Source organism: Drosophila busckii, chromosome 2R (genome assembly GCF_011750605.1).
Source record: "Drosophila busckii strain San Diego stock center, stock number 13000-0081.31 chromosome 2R, ASM1175060v1, whole genome shotgun sequence".
NCBI lineage: Eukaryota > Metazoa > Arthropoda > Insecta > Diptera > Drosophilidae > Drosophila > Drosophila busckii.
This window is the reverse complement of record NC_046605.1, coordinates 23,352,537-23,370,643: the sequence shown is the minus strand read 5'-3', so window position 1 is coordinate 23,370,643 and position 18,107 is coordinate 23,352,537. Positions and strand designations below refer to the sequence as shown.

The window sequence follows — 18,107 nt, the reverse complement described above, 5'->3', positions numbered from 1 at the left end:
ACAAAGCCATCCAAATTCGCTGCTGTGTGGGTAACACCATGTCAAGTAAATGGCGATTTTAGGGTGGTACATCATGCCGTCTGTGTATGTATGCGTCCGTATTTGCGCTTCTGTTTGCAAGCCCAGCACTTCTAAAAAATCAATTATATCTTCTGCACTGACCGCTCTTTAGGTATGTAGGGTATCATTGAATTTTCAAAGTTCAAGTCAACAGGGCAGCACAATATTTTATTAACTTGTGCAGGTCAAATATAAACTATATGAATATATACAGGAAGGATGAAACTTTTTAAATTTGGGGGCAAATCAAATTCCTCACTAACTAACGTACACTCGACAACTTGTTCGAATGTTAATTATTATATTTAAATATTCTTTGCTAGGTAATAAAAATAAATAAAGCATGGCAGCAATTCTTTTGAAATAAAAATCAATTATAATTATTTTCAATAAATTGTTTTGAACTTGCTTGCTTTGGTAAATAGTTCAATCATCCCAATATACCGCAAAGCGCCAGCAGCAATTAATGTCTAACCGCCCATCCACAATATAGCATTTGGCCGAGCCCGTCGAGCCTAAAATTTCATTTCCACTAACTATGCCAACATTACTTGCCAACTACAAACTGATAGAATGATTTTCTATTCTATTCGAGCGCCTCGGCCAACACAATTGAGTCGAGCATTCCATAACGAGAAATTTCGTTCGAGCTCAACAGTCGAACCAACATGCTCTACTGTGGATGGGCCGCTTAACAGTGCAAGTGCGCGCCAAGTTCAAATTCAATTTGCCGGCGGGAAACACAAAATAGGCAAACAAACGCTCGGCGTCTGAAAATATAAGAATGCGAACAGAAGCACTCACATGTTGTATGCTTAGTGCTAGAACCCGCAAAGATCTAATTTGCGCTACAATATCTATATACATATGTATGTATGTGTGTGTGTAAAGCTGTTTAGTTATTTTGAATACAAAAGACACATGCTTCTCTTTTTATTTCATATCATTTTCGTCTGTAATTAATAATTAAAATTTTATAAATATCTATGCAAAATTACACTTATTTAAAAAATATTTATAGAATTAAATTTTATTTTGAAATTGTTAAAATTTAAATTATTTAATTTAATACTGAAATCCAAAGTCATGAATTAATAGTTTAATCAGTGTTGGAGTCATGTTGTCTGTTGAGCCACTGAGCTTTTTCAGTAGCTAAAAGGATTATTTATGTGAAATTAACTAGTTTCACGAATTTTTTTATATACATATATCTGTGTTTATTGCTGACTTGATTAATCATTAAACGATACAGCAGCTCCGACTTGGGCTGTGCAGATTTAATTAACAAATGTAAGTAAAGCGATTTATTAAGCGATAGATTAAGCGACGGTACGACCGGATGGGAGGGGAACTAATATCTTAATAGTTGCAAAGATCCAACGAGAGTGAGTTAGTGAGCACGCACAAAGAGAGCGCGTGCTTTTATTAGTGCAGTGCCGGATGCACGCACAAAGAAGAGCTTGTTAAAATGCAAGCGCAAAGAAGAGAGCGCGTGAGCTTCTTCACTGCTCTGCAAAGCCAAAATACGATATTAAGCCTGATCAGTTGTTTTTTATTTATTTATTTAATTAGTGTTAATTATTAATAGTTAAAAAAGTTAAAATAGATATTTTAGTAATACAATCAGAGGCCTTTGTGTTGATAACAGAGTAAAGTTTGTTGTAATCAGCACAGAGTACTCGAAGGGTTCATGCAGTGAATAATTTTTACAAACGTTAAGTGATAAAGGAACAAAATTTCGAGTTACTAGCTAGGAACTGAGAAATAAGTTGACTCAAGTATGAGGAGTCAATTTCCCCTTTAACTAATTTAATCAAAAACATGACATGATTAATTAAAAGTAGACGATTAGTTAAGATGGTAGATCAACAGTTAAAGTCTCGCAAAGCAAATAATAAACATCTCTTGTTCGTCCTTTCTGAAATATGGCTCTTGCGTTTGGTCTCCACAATACTCGAACAACCAGAATAGTATTAAATCTGTCAAAAAAAAATTTTTATTATTTGCTTTGCGAGCCGAGAATTTGAATTGCCTTACTGACAGTTAGAGAAACTTGCTTGTCAAACTTTAGCTTACTATCAAGGAGAATACCTAAGTCATTTACTTATGTTAATCTATTGCGAGGTAACTGATCAATGTGGTAGTTGTTCGTAGCTGAGGCGTTACATTTATTGGTCTTGCATGACCAAACATTGTCAGTGGATAGTTTATTGTCAGGTTATTTTGGACATAGTTGCACATGTCAGATAGTGCTGAGTATGTCCGATTAATTTAAGCACTCGAAATTTTAAAAAGATATTAGTTCGAAGTCATATTAAGCGTCTCAGTGGCATTAAATTTTTCACACCCCAAATTGCCAACAACAAATGAGCCGGAGCCAGCGCGAGCGCATTTGACTGACGCAATCCAGATCAGATCGCCAGACTAGTAGGTTATATTATATAACTTATATACTACAATCGTGTCCCTAGGTAACTTATCCTCGTTAGAATTTGGTTCACAAGATATTGCCGAACTAAACAAGAACACGTTTCATGGATTCTCTGGCATCCTGAAGGATTGCGAGCTGGTGCTCTACATTGAACCCACAATCCTCAGGATTATGCACACTGTGGGTCTGGAATAATTACTGCAAAATTATACATATTTCCCTGCAAATCCAAAAAACTATTTAAAAAAAAAAATTGTGAAAATTGTTATTGTTTTTCACCGATAACGCCAATTTCAAAACAATCGACTTTATAACTAAGGATTTATTCATACTTTAATTTTCAATATAGGCAGTTAAGTGCGCTTGCTGACGCGCTATACAAACGCTGCTGAAGCTACAACGAAAACGAGCTATGACGCGTTAGCTGTTTCGTGTGTATGTGTTTATGAGTGCTCACATGTGTTTGCTGCGATGCCCTAGTAAAAGTGTATATAAAAGTTGCTTGCGCCCAACATTAATGCGTTCACCTGTTTAGGTTTGAAACAATGTAAACTATTAAAAATTTTCTGAGTTCTTGATTTTTATTTCCAAATATTATATTAACAAGGTTTTTTGAACATTAACAACTTAATTTTTGCATTCCTATTTTTACAATTAATTATAATATTAGTATTATTTATTTACTCCTTATAATATGTTAAATTTAACATTAGCGAAATTGGATTTAATGAATTTGTCATATAGCTCTCTTTTATGTTTTAAAAGATTGGCTATTGAGATTTTTACCAAACTTAGTTTTTTTTGTGTAAGCGAATATTTTAAACCATAAGCTTCATTGTAATTTGACCAACTAACTATTCACACTAATCAATAAAATCTTAAAAAAAAAAACTGATTTTCTTTTTAAATTATATATATACATATGTATATTCTTTAATATTATTAGCGTTTTGAGTAATGATCCTTTCGGCAAAACTTTGCACTTCTATGAAAATGTATTTTAGATGTTTATAATATTCATTTAATGCGTATGAATAGTGTAAGTGTAACACTTTTCAATGCGCAAATATATAATATTTTCAAATATAATAAACAGAACAAGTTTAAATTAATATACAATAGAATATTCTATAAGGTAACAAATTTAAATATAGTAGAAGGTTGTACTAGTGAACAGGTAAATTGGAAATGTACTATGAATATTTGTTTTGGATTTGTATAAATCATGATTTTATCAAGTTTCACAACATCCAGAGTTCATATTGTTGATGTTTTTACTATTTATTGAGATTTTTGGAAATACAAGTGCAGAAGTCTGTTTGTTCTTTATTTCTTAAAGCTTAAAAACGTATGCATGTTATCAAAGACTATAGATGCTTATATCAAAGATTATATAATTGTATTATTCTATTATCTTTGGTACTATCCCTTTATGATGAGCGTATTTTTAGTTGCACTAAGAATTACTGAACTATTTTTTTATTTTGTACATACATATTTAATAATTAATGCTTTTAAAAAATTTTTGCGATCATACATTACCTTACACTTTACCATCAGCTTAAAGGCCTTTTACTTAATATGCACTTATTATAGTTTTCATAGTGCAACATTTTAAACACGCAAGCTTATAAAATTGATTTGTTGAAAAACCTTTTCAAATCAATAATTTAACTTAGTTTTTCATTTATTGTAAAAGCTCGAAATCTTTTTTACTACTATACTAATAAATGTATGTAATTTATGAAACTCATTACAATGTTGTTTGTTTTAAATAAAGATTAAAAATATTATTTTTAAAAATTTTCAATTTGTTTTAATAACATTGTGATTTCCATACGCTTTGGCAGTGTTTATTATTTTAATAGTAAGTGTGTAAGAACAGGGCTAAAACATAAATCTACATTTGAGACTATTTCTGATTATAATAAATTAAAAACGTAATTAATCTTTATTTTTGTTTACTACATTGACCAAAACATAAAAACAACACTTATTCTTTTAACATGATTACAAATATAAATAGGATCAAAATAATTTGTAATTGTAGTAAAAGGTAGTGTTTCCTAGTTTCAAGATATTTTAATATATCGGCAAATTTTTAATTTGTGGTACAAAAACTTATTGTGCTTATCATACTATCAATTGTTTACATTTTTCACACGCATTGACAAGTCTTTGCAAGGCATATGTGAATAAAATCACGATGACTTATTAACTAGTTCATTCACTTGATCTTTAATATGAATTATGAAGACGGCCCTCAAACACATTACCACGTTTATTTCATGCGATCAGTAATGTTAATAAAACTTTTAAATTAAATTGAACACAAATATAAATTAAGCTCAAAGGAATTAAAATTTCTGTGCATGTTGGCAACAAAGTTACCACGTACTTTCGCGTATATAGTTACTCATGAATATACATATATATTTGTATAATACTTGCATATTACAGTTTTTATCTATACAACTATGAATATCCAAGTGAATTAGTTGTTGCTATCTTAGGAATTGTGTATTGTATCTTTGTCTTATGTTTTGCGCACACTCAGAAACTCTGTGGTAAATGTCTTTTCTAGATTTGAATGCTCACATAATCTTTTCAGTTCTATTATTACGTGTCAAATGTGGCGTATTAAATTATTTTGAGTGTAATTATTTTTTCTTCAGTTTTTTTTTTAAATTTTAGTGAGTTATTAGGGTAAGCGTAATGTATCTGTATCCTTTTACATTTTGTAGTTTAGCATAGGTTAGCATAGACTTCACATAGCTTTGTTAACATGTACGCTATTCATTAATTATATTATTTGTTCACATATGTACATTGTACATATTAAGTACACATGTATGTAATCATTTGTTGATTTTTTATTATACTTAAGGCTAGATTGATAAAAATATGTTGATTAGCCGCTTGTTTTAAAGTATTTGTATAATGTGTTGCTTACCTTACTAATGGTTCCTAATTGCTTACGACACACCATTGAGATATATTTTTGATCAAAACATATCATGTTTGTTTTATAGATTTGCAATACATAGAACCATGAAATACTTTTAAATTGGTAAAAAAAAAAAAAAAAAACACACAGTTATACATAAACACAAAAAATAAAAAAAAATGTATACTTATCCAAACATAAATGTAAAAAATAAGCATACATATAAAATATGGAACGAAGTAAACGAACATTAAAACGTATTCTTTTATTTGAAAGTAATAAAATCAACAACAAATGTTAAGCAATTTTCTAGAAAAATAAATTAAGTATATCTGACAATAATTTTAGTTATGACTTGAATGTTAGTTTCAAGGTTCTAAAATGGCATTCGGAATGGTGTGGAAAGCAATCAGCTAACATTTTGAACGATATTTTTCATTGAAGAAGATGTTCTCCGATTTCACATACTAATATATAGATAGCACTTTTATGTTTATTTAGACAAACGTTGTTGGCATTTTTAGGGTCGTTGTTATCTCTTTTGATTTAGGCAGCACTGTCTTGTTTTGTCTATTCAAATATAAAAGTATAGAGCAATGCAATTTTGTTTTACAAATCATTAGCTATTTTTTTTTCAACATATGCCAGTTAGGCTATCTTTTGATTTAGTTACTGTTTCCCTATTTATGTAGTATACACGTAATATATATTTTATATTAAATTATTGTTTATCTGATAATACTATAAAACGTAAAAATAAAAGTTTTCTGATATTATTGCATTGCTCTACAAATTAGTGTTTTTATCGTTCAAATGTATGAATAAGGACCATCAGTTAAGGCGCTACACAGTAACAATCAAGAGTTATCATCTTTGTTCGAGCCACCACCACCGACTCCCGAGCCTTGTGTATTGGTACCGCGTCCACCTGTAGGAGCACGTACTGCGGGCGGCTTGTATTCTAGACCCGGGTCGAATTGCATTAAAACGAATACCTGTTTTATATAAGTCAAAATATTAAATTGTAATTCAAACAAAAAAATTTTAATGTCTTGCCTGATCTGTTGGCAGTAATGAAAAGTCATCGGGTGGGTTTGTAATAACATATCGTTTGCTACTGGCATCACAGCTTGAGCTTGTATCCCTGAATCGATAAAGTCCTATACACAACATACCGTACGATTTAAGTGCGGCCACAAATAAATCCCCATACTTTCCGCACTCCCCAAATTGCGCTAATGGACCATCGTATAGAGAAATTTGACCCACGCGACATCTTAAAAATTATAAATATAATTAGAAACAGATTCGTACTTAATTAGACTAAATATCTTAGCACACCTGTCACGATTGCTCAGACTGTCAATAGTGCTATAGCCGCCGCGTAGACCTGCACCCTCAGCGAGGATAAGTTCCAACTCAGGCGTAGCACCGCCTGTTATCAGTGAACGTATTAGCGTTAGGGCGTTTTGATTAAAATATGTCTGCATATAAAAAAAAAATGTGAAATTCAATTATTAAACACACTTATAGGGCCTTCTATGAAATACTCTCAAATAATATTACCGTGGACATTAGTGAATCTAAGACGCTCACTGCGAACGCTGTACCGCAGGCAAATGGTTGTGTTAGATATAGCTCTGTGTCGGGATCATCATCGTCGTCTTGATCCAGAAACTGCACGTTACTATCATTGACCAATTCTTTAAACGACAACCAACAAACAAAACCGCATTAGTGTTTATTAGTGAACGCAGCTGACATTGAAAAAAGACGGATCCTGGAAACTAAGCTTTCAGCCGCCAGAAATTGTCTAAGCTGTGTTCGTTCGTACGCTCGAAAACTTGGTCAATTTAGTGCAATGCAGTTACCTGTTATCATGGGTACATTTGCACCATATACTGAACCGCGGCGTTGAAGTACAATTGGACTACCCGCTGTCGCGCTCAGATTGTCGAACTCCGGACCGCGTTGACTAAGCACACCTATGGTATCATCAAAAGTCATAGCCTTGATGTTCAGTGATGCCAAAATTGCCTCTTTATCAGCCAGCGTGGGGTCATCATTACTAGGAACTTTTGCCGACAATATGCAGCACATGTCGCACAGATTGACATTAACCGCACGCAAATCGGCTCGACTCAATGGAGAACCATTTAACACAGATATCTTGGGTAGATTCTGTAACATTTTCCATTCGCGTCTTATGTAGTCAACTGATCCTACTATTACCACATGCTTTAGCTCATGGTAATGAAAATTCGATGCACGCAGGGGCATCACCAAGTTACGCAGCCCAATCAAGGGTGAATCCGGATCAGCGAACAGGCAAACTACAACATGTCCATTCAATACCGTCATGGCCGCTTGATTGCGATCCTGAAAAAATATAAAGTTTGTAGTTACGTAATTTATGAGCTAATCAGCTTTTATTTTATGATTGCTCTTTAAATTTATTGGAAAAAGTAGAAGAGCATAACATAAAGAAGCTTTTGGTTTCTTAAAAGGACCAATAATGAATGTGTTTATGTAATAATGTGTTTATTGGTAATTTTAATAAACCATAGCTGCCTTTGTTATGTTCTTCTATGTTTCCCATAACTCCATGTTATCAAAGTCTAGTTCCATTAAATATTAGTATTGTATTTCTAATAATATGATAACCGTAACTGAATATAATTTTTGTCCGGTGCATTTATGTATGCAGGGGCTCCATCGATTAATTGGACAAACTCTTGTGGTATGTTTCGGTGTGTAAAACTAATAAAAAATGGACTATGGATGCATTTTTTTTTTTGCAAATATTTATATTTTAAGTATTATACTAACATAGTGTTAAAAAAATCAAACATTTAATTCGAGCTATTGAAATATGAAAATAAGTCAAATTTCATCGCTCAACGCATAATCGGACAGCACATGTCCGGATCAAAAAAATGTAAAAAAACAAAGAAATGAATACTTTGTGGGTATTCCTTTGCTAGCCAAAACTACTAGTAATCGTTTTGGCACTGATTTTACCAAGATTTAGAACACTTCCGACTGGATTGAGTTCCAGGCTTCGACCAATCCAATTTTGAGTTATATATGTCCCTGTACACTCTCCTGTCAAAATTGTTCCCAGAGATGTTCCAAAACAGCGGCGTCCAAGCTCTATGCTCAGTGTGCTCATTTGTTCTTGTAATTGCTCTTCAGTATAGGAAGAGCAAATGCGTGTAAATATACGCGCTCCTTCCATAAGCCAATGCAAATTACACAAACAGTTTTTCGAATTTTTTTTTGTGCGAGCATAGCGACAACACTTTCATGTGTTTTTTGTTGTCTTGTCTCGACTGCGCGAGCATGGCAACAACACTTTCATGTGTTTGTTGTTGTCGAATATTTTTTAAAAAAATGAAAACAGCTTGCACTGGACATACGAAATTATCATTGCCTGCGCAAACTTTAGACAAGTAAGTGACGCCTCATTTCTTTTCAGTGTATGAAATAGAATTGAGTTAACGGCATCTTTACTTGTTTTCGTGTTTTCGTATTAGTTTATTGGTGATTTGCTCTTCCCTATGCATGCGTTTGGACGCCCCTGCCTACATGGAAAATGTATGTAATAGGGAGAAGAAGATAATAATCGTGCTTTAGCCAGAGCTCCCAATATATGCTCAACCAAAATTTCACAAGCTGTCTGCTCGCTGAAATAACAGGGAAATATTGTACAGACTCGGTCACTTTTTGAACAGAACACTTCAAACTTGTTTCTCTCGTGTTTTTTGTTTTATGCTGATCGGTGAGAGAACACACGAAGCGCTCTTGCGACAGCAGTTTGAATGGGATATTTTTGTTCGGCGCTCCTTAACTGAGCCTCGGCATATGAGTAAAACGATTTCCGTTCAAGCACAATGTGTCTTTTTTTGTTGTTGTTTCATTAGTGTGAAAGCGTGAAAGGGTGAGATATATAGAAATGGTCACACATACATACGCCGATTTAAAGTGAGTGAGCGAGTGAGCGCGTACATAAAGAGAGCGACAAGAAACTCTCACTGATTGAGCAAAGATCACGCAGAGTAAAAACAGGGTTGAAGTGTCTTTTTCATTCCGTTTTCAATTGTGTCTGCGAGCAACAGTTCTTTTTGGGACTTTTTGCAAAAAGGGGCCACTTCTTGCGAGCTCTGGTTTTAACGCGTTGACTGTTTTGTTTGTTGTTTGTAGATATTTCGTCACATACAAGTCATAAAAAAGGAAGGGAGAAGAGGATAGGGTGTTTTATATGGTTTTGCTCTTTACTCATGCGATTAGATGTAAATGTTTACCCCTCCTCGCGCGCAACACGCAAAAGACCTTTTGCCGATTTCTCATGATGCAACCGGTCTTTAGTGAGCACGGACCCGATCATAAACAGTCCTCGATTGAGCGAAGAGCAAGCCAATGAAAAACAAAGTTAAGAGTTATTTCGCGATAGTTTCTTATCATATATAATACACATGTATATTAAATATGGTTTACCAATATGCAGTCTTCTAAGCTCTTTGCTGGACTCCAATGAAACATGCCCGTGGAGTCATATTTCATTTCGGTCTTTTCAAAATCAAAGTCCTTAGATTGGTCATCCGCAATGCCAGCCGGAAGAGAAACTCCTCCATTTTGATTCTGTGTACCGCCGGAGCTGCGACTGGTTGGCCTGCAGGCAAGTACAATTTATTAAAATTTTAATAAATTTTTATTAACCGTTTTTATATGTATAATCAATTCCATGAAATTTAATAATGTAATGCTACATATAGATATTCATCGTAACACAACAACTATGAGTCATTTCAAAAGAATTAAAAAAATTATACTAAAATAAGTTGGATGGGATATGAGCTAAAATACTTCAAGTCATCTGTAAACTAATTTATTATTCATTATGCATTCATATGTACATATGTGTGCAAAGAGAATACTTAGCAGAATTCTACAACAAGCAAATAATTATTCAAATATCAAAGACGACGACAACATAAACAGTCCAAACACATAAATACATATAAACATCAAATTATTGCATATTTTAAATTCAATGACTAAAAATATATTTATATATAAGATATTAATAAAGAGTGTGAAAGATACAAGTGTACAGGTAAGTAATATGTATTATTAGAATATTACTATATACATAATGTATGTATGTATAAAATAATGTAAGTATTTCTTAAAAAATGAAAATAATGAAATTCATTTTTCGTTTTCTTGTTAATCTAAAATATAAAAGAGATTTTGAATATGTGTATTTTGTTTCGAAAAAAATCATTTTGTTCAAATAAATAAAATAAATAATATATAAATACAGTTATTATTCTAAATATATTTCACTAATTTTCCTTCTTTTAATTTTTGTAATAATTTACATTTATTTGATATAAATTATTTTGCTGCTGTGCATTTGAGTAAAGTACCGAGATTGATTTTTAAATTCTTACTTTAAATATTCGTTTAAAAATGTTATGGAGAAACTATCCTATGTCTACTGTTTGTCATATATACATATTTATAAATGTTTTCGCTTGGTGAATTTGAAACACTTATAACTCTGTATTGTTTATGCATGTCTAATCCTTAGTTTATTTGCATGAAATACCATGGATACTTTGCCGCTCGTATTGTATCTGTATTACTAAGAATAAGAAAATTCTCTGAAACGCTAAGACAAAAATTACATGTAGTAAATGTGAATTTCAAACGGATTGGCATTCGGAGGTATTATGACTATATAATACATGCATGCAATATACTTAAATAAAGATTTTCTTAAAAATCGCGGAAAAAATGTATACTGTGAAAAATATAACGCAAATTTATGTTATAAGAAATAATTCCATATTTTTACGCTATATTTGTCAGACCAAATGACGTTATATATATACATTATATGTATGAATGTACAACTATATGTAATTTACAACATTACCAAAATATGTTTTGAAAAATATGAAATGAGAGTGAGTAAAATATTATATTAAAATGTAAATCATCAAAACGCAAGCCTTACATTAACAGACAGACAGTTTTTACGTAAAGTTTTTGCATAACCAAAGAAAAATGTACATAGAAAATGTATGATTTAAAGTCATTCAACTAAAGTGAGCGATTTACAAAATGTTTTGAATTAAAAATGTTTACGAATACTAGTAAATCGTTATATTAAAAAGATAAAAACGTGAAAGTAGTTTTTTTTAACATTTTTTTTTTGCATACAAAATCTAGGAAATTAATGGACGCATACATGAGCTTTTTAACTTCGTAAGCAAGTTGATAGCCCGCATAAGGGTTAGCATCATTTTCTGGTGGCCTGAAACAAGATGTTTTTTTTATACATTTTTGTATATATCGATTTCCTTAAACATATAATAGCTGTCGTTATTTATAGAATCGTAGTTTGAGTGCTTGTGTTTTTTATTATTTGTTCATACAATAAGTTTATCCTTACAGTAAATTATTAAAAAAAAATCGTATAAAGTTAGAAATCATTGAAAAATGTAGGAAATTTATGAGAAGCAGGTGTAATTTAGCTTATGTTCTTGTTAGTATTGTATAAAATATAATATTTTTATGTGTCTAAAATCAGATAATTAAAAATATATTTATATATACATATAATATATATGAATTCAGTTGAATAGCGTAGGTCTAAGCAGCCTGCTTGCTTTTAACCGTTTTAAATATTAATTTACTATTATGCTAAGCTATTCTTATAAGATTGTGGTGAAAATTTACATCGTGTATCCTATAAAATGTGGTCTGTTTTATTAGCACCGACCTGTATTGCTTCGTGGCTCTGTTATTCATATTTTAAATAGTTTTGAAATTACCTGTTATATTGAGATGGCGATATGACTTGTCCTTCTACTTGTCGGCTGATGTTTACAGTGGGCTTTACTTTGTTAACCTGCTTTACCACAGAGGCCGGAGCCACAGCAGTAACAGGAGTGTTATTCATATGATATAAACCACTGGCACCATTTCCTGTTCCATTAGGGCGCCTTATATTTCGATTCAAAACTAAAAATAAAATGTAATGGATAATCATTAATGCAATATACTTGAATCCAGGTAAAGACTATAGGGGCGCAGCGTTTAAACGCATACAATATCAATTGACTAGTTAAGATAAGAAATGTTTTTGTTATTACAGAGCAGTTTTTACAGAGAACGGCAATTGTGGCACTTTTTAAGCACAATGGTAGCACACAAAAATCAATGTGCGGCCATACGCGCACCCAGCAACACAGGACAATAACGCACACAGAACAACAAAAAAATTGTGTGTGCTGGCGCAAAGCAACGCCCACAAAACACCCATAGAGAACCCGAGAAAAGGTCTGTTGGTGCTTTAGCCAAGCAAATGTTCGCAAACCCAAAATGCGATCGGCTGGCATAAGCATAAGCGAGAAACAATATTGCTTGCTGTCTCGCTCTGTCTGCATTGGCAGCGACGCCGACGCGACATCAGGTAGCGACACAGAAGCACGCAGAAAACATACAAGAAATTTGTTGTCCTTTTTGCACTCTTGCCGTTCTCTGGTTTTTATATGCTAACAGTAATACTGTGTTTCTTTAACAGTAAAATATAAACTATTTACCAATACTTGTATGATATTCATGATCAATGATCATTAAATATGCCCGCTATAGACCTTACCATTATTTTTTCAAATTAATAATTAAAATATTAGCACATAGAACTTACGATTTGTGTCTTCTCTGTCACGCGTAATATCACCTATAGCAAGCAGTGTTTATTGCATAAGTCGATGAGATAACGATATAATTGAAATAATTGAAAAAAGTTAGTATTTAGTATTGAAAAATGTTCATTGTATTACTTAAAAACTTAATTTTTATACACTTTGACATTTTTGTAAAAAATGGAAAAGGTATTATGAATTGAGCAAATGTAACTGTAACAGGGAGAAGACATACATGTTGTGTATCTTGTATCAGCTCGACGACTGAGTCGATTATAGCCATGCCGTCTGTCGTCTGTATTTGAGTGCGTGTTTCTTCAGAACTATACGAGCTAGGCCAACCAAAATTTGTATGTAGGTGCTTTCCTATATCCAGGACACTACGCTTTTATTTTTTTTTTAATTTTCTCACCCCTCTCCGGCAAATCGAAAAAAACGATAAAAGGAATTAAAAATTTTTTAAAAATCTGCCTAGTCATCTTTTCGACCGATTGTGCAAATTTCAGAACGATCGGACAAATAACTTAGGAAATATATACATTTCAATTTCCACAAAGTTTGATTCGTCGGCGGCGTCGCTGCTGTGACGCGTTACCTGTTTTGTGTGTGGGTGTTTGTGAGTGAGTGCTTGTGTTTGCTGCGATGTTCTAGTCAAAGTGTATGTAAAAGTTGGTTGCGTCCAACTTTAATTTGTCCACTTGTTTATAATCAAGAATGGGTTTTGGAGCAACATTTAAAGTTTTTAGTTTCCTATTGTTAGCTGTTGTTATAAGTTTGAATTTTGTGTACGCAAATACAATACAACTGTGTTAAGGAAGCATTTACGCATAAATTATAAACATAAATGAGAAAATGAGAAACATTCATAAATGTATGTATATGTTCACTGCAAATTAAGTAAAATTACAAGTTATTCAATACTAAGCTTAAGTTATTACAATCGATACAATTTTTTGAGATAAGAAAAATAGTTGTATTGATGTCAGCAACATGATGAAAAAAAAAATTGGTATGCACAACACAATTTAAATACATATATTTTGTATACCTTAATAATTATTGCTAGCGTTACAGATAATATGAACTAAAGTAAGTATTTATCTAAAACTAAAAATATCTGTTAATAAATGATAACTTAATAAATATATTTTTAAAACTAAAAAATATATGTTGTGTATTTAAGGTAGTTTAAAATAACCATTCTTTTATAAATATAACAAACAATATAGAGCTTTCTGAAAGTCTTATGGATATGACGATATTACCCGATACAGATCCACGCACATGCACCCGCTTGGGTAGCTCTGGTGGCGTAAATGTGGGTGCAGGATGGTGTTCATCTGTAAAATATTTTGTTTATAGGTTTTTGTATTCAATATCGCCGCTCTATATGCAACGTTTGTTTCTCTTATTGTATAGTAAGTGTTTTTTTTTTTTTTGTTAACGTTGCTGTATGAGGTTTGGGATAACTAAATTTCTGCTTTAAGAAAAATTAAATTCATTTAAATCTTCTACACCAATTATATTTGGGCGAAGATGTCTAAGTTTTGGTTTAATAAAAATCTCTACAAAGTAAAAAAAAAGGTGCACGATAACCTAGAATTGTGTTCATACACAGAAAAAAAATATTTGGGAACTGATGCTTTTTTGTTTTATAAATAGTTTTTCATTCTTGTTAAAAGCAAGCAAGGAAGTATTATTCAAAATGTGCCTACAATATTTTTTACTCTTTAATAAATGCTTTTAAGTTAAGATTAATACATTGCATTAAAAACTAATGTGCGAAGTTTAATATAATAATAATAATAATATAAGTTTTAAAATCATTAATGAAAAAGATTAAATCGATGAATGCCGTTTGTTTTGATTGCTTAACACTACCAGCCTCATGGCGCTGTACTGGTTTTGTTATTTACGTATAGACCATACGTAAATAAAGTATAAATTTAAAAATGTTAATATATGAAATTTTATATATAATATAATTACATAATTCAAAGTTTAAAAAAACACACAAGTTAAAAGTGAAGTGTGACATCAAAAATATTTTCAGTAAATTATAAATTTAATTTAAAGGCTAGGCAACTTTTACTATAAATATATATTTATTATTTATGCAGTTTCTCATATATTTTATTAATTTTTTTATTTTTTATTTTTATCTATTTTATAATTTCCTCTAAGAACAAATTGTTTAAAGTTATGTTGACTTACTTGACAACGAGTATTCATCGTCTTCTAATCAGACAAAGAGACATACAATGTACGAGTTTTGATAGTGGTAGTAAAATAAGTGGAAGTGTAGTTATACATATTTAGTTATAATATTCTTGGATACGAATTATCAACATAAGAACCATACAGTTTATAATAGGAAATAACAATGACCGAAATTATAAAAGAAACATTAAATCTATGTATATCCTATACTTTGTACTTTGAATTTATGTATTACCAGTGTCCAGTTTTCAACTAAAACAAGTGGTGTCTTTAAGTCTATGCATATACAACATCCAACGTCATATATAAAACATCAACATCATATATAAAACATTAAACGAATATTAATTATAAATTTAAATTTCTATTAAAGTAAATGACATCAGTTTTTGACATTAGCAAAAGTACATACAAACTGAGTTTGCACTTATGCACATTATTTCTATAGATTATTGTAACACTAGGTAACAAATCTGGTACTGAGGAGATCTTTTTATGAAATTCCTTCAGATATGACCCTCTTAAACGTTAAAATTCTTTTAAAAAAAATATTGAATGGCATGTGGAAAATGGTAGTTGGTAATAGTAATGGTAATGGAAGTTTTGCAGATATATGTGATACGGAGGAAGCGTGAAGCATTCCTTATGAAAAATAAAGAATAAGTATAATGAATTTAGATTCATCCTCCATTCTTCACAAATCAACAATTCACCCACCATACTTAACGGATTTGTTTGTAATTAAACACACAGCATGTTTTCAATCAATCCTGAAAATTTAAGAAGTTCAACAAAATACTCGAGATGTCAAATTTTAATAAGTAGAAGGGTCATATCTATAGGAATTTCATAAATAGATCGCTTTAATGTTAGCTACCTAGTGCAATTATATATTTGTAAATGTTAGAGCAAAAGAGAAAGTAGAATATTGTACATATGTCTGACTTTTTTAGTGTTTTTAATTGTTGTTTAAATGTTAAGGCAAGAAAACACATTTACGTTACAAGATTTAAAGCATTAACTGAATTGATTAACAATCATAAGTAATAGGTGTTTTTAGATCACTTTTAAATAACTGCCATACATTTCGTTTTTATTTGTAATGTTAAAAAGTATTGTTATTTTTTTTTTGCGGTTGATAATTATTTTATGTCTCAAAACGATATGCTGGTATACTTATAGTTATTTTTAATGTAAAATATATAGACATAGAATACAGGGAATAGATGGAAATGACTAGCTAGTATGACAGTGAAGCGAAAATTATACGTACTTGCACGTCCAACCATTTGTACGGCTCGGACGCCTTTCCGGAAGGTGGCCACTGTTTATGTTTCATGAAAACAGAATTATATAGGATTTGTGTAAATAGGCAAATGATGATCCGGTTGTGAAAGTTTTTAATTTTAATGTTACCACTTTTTAAATAAATTATATAAATTTAAAAATAAAATTTATAAACAATCAATAACTCAAAAAAGAGTAAATTAAATTATATTAAATAAATACCACTGAAAAATCAAGCATACTTTGGTGGTACCATAATATAAAAATAGTAATTGGTACTAAGTACCTACATAAGTAATAAATTTTATACAATATATATATGTATATGTGAATATAATAATCATTCCAAAATATGCCCTTATAGATATTATATAGTACCCAAACAGAAATCTGCAAAATGTATTATTTGCACTATATTAATACAAATTAAATAGTTATACTGAGCGCATATAATATTACAAAAGGGATAAAGAACATTTATCAATTTTAAAGTGCTAGTTCAGTTATCTATTTTTATTTAATGTCAACCATGTCAATATGGCAACAATAATCCACTCGGCTTTACAATGTAGAGGCTATTGCAAGTAACGGTGGAACTATAACTATAAAATTGCTATATATAGCAAATTTGGAGATAGATGTCATGTATTTTTTGCCCTTGCCTTTGCTTAGTAAGTTAAGCCCTCAGACCTCATGCAGTTTGGCAAGGTTGGCCACCGCGTTGGCGAATTGTATACTCGTTTTTTTAAAGACTTCGTATCTTTCATAAAACACAAGCAACAGCTTTAAGAAAAAAAATGTTTTTTAACAAGATTGGCTATTGATTTTGATGTATATTTGGTTGCTTGCTTTAAGAGGCTTTAACTAGATTTCAGGTGTTTATCTACCACCTCACTCTTGTAGACTACTTTTAATCAATTGTCATGTTTATAAGTGAATAGTAAAATTGATTCCTCTTATTTATTGAGTCAAGTTTATTTCTTTCCCTGCTACTATGTATACGCGCAATCTTAATGTTAACACAAATACTATTCACTATTCACACTATGCATGAGCCCCTCCGAAAACTCTGTGTGGATTACATAAAACTTTATTCTGTCTTTAATACAAAGACCGCAGATTTTATTATATTTAGCGATGTATTCACATATTATTTTAACTATTAATTAGTAATAACTAACAATAACACATATCCGATTGGGTCTCTCCTAATCCTTGGAAAAAATATTGTCTGTCCAATACTCCCAACATTTAAGCTTATACATATCATTTTTAGACATATTTACCGCAGACTGTTCATAGTTGACATTAATTAAATAAATAAAAAAAATCAATAGAAGGCGTTCAAGGGATCATTTTGTACGTGCTTTACTTGTTTCAAATCAATTAAATAATTGAAATCAAATTTACTAATCGTGGTGTTAGAGTATACTAACAGATA

The 18,107-nt window shown here is 31.3% G+C and overlaps 1 protein-coding gene across 36 annotated transcripts in view; it reads right to left on the bottom strand.

Moving 5' to 3' along the window:
• Positions 1-5,714: 5,714 nt before the first annotated feature.
• LOC108603137 (calcium-activated potassium channel slowpoke) overlaps positions 5,715-18,107 on the bottom strand; it is a 101,987-nt gene continuing 89,594 nt past the window's right edge. For 12 of the 36 annotated variants that reach the window (XM_033293082.1, XM_017991661.2, XM_033293081.1 and 9 more), the window contains 12 exons: positions 16,653-16,703; positions 15,374-15,397; positions 14,425-14,499; positions 13,162-13,194; positions 12,284-12,473; positions 11,698-11,763; positions 9,936-10,110; positions 7,310-7,817; positions 7,005-7,141; positions 6,780-6,922; positions 6,495-6,714; positions 5,715-6,433 (listed from right to left, as the gene is read on the bottom strand). In XM_033293082.1, the coding sequence (XP_033148973.1) occupies positions 6,296-6,433; positions 6,495-6,714; positions 6,780-6,922; positions 7,005-7,141; positions 7,310-7,817; positions 9,936-10,110; positions 11,698-11,763; positions 12,284-12,473; positions 13,162-13,194; positions 14,425-14,499; positions 15,374-15,397; positions 16,653-16,703 (1,760 nt within the window). In that variant the 3' untranslated portion in view covers positions 5,715-6,295. The remainder of the gene's footprint in view (positions 6,434-6,494; positions 6,715-6,779; positions 6,923-7,004; positions 7,142-7,309; positions 7,818-9,935; positions 10,111-11,697; positions 11,764-12,283; positions 12,474-13,161; positions 13,195-14,424; positions 14,500-15,373; positions 15,398-16,652; positions 16,704-18,107) is intronic. The other 24 variants (XM_017991662.2, XM_017991664.2, XM_033293087.1 and 21 more) reach the window with 13 other exon arrangements.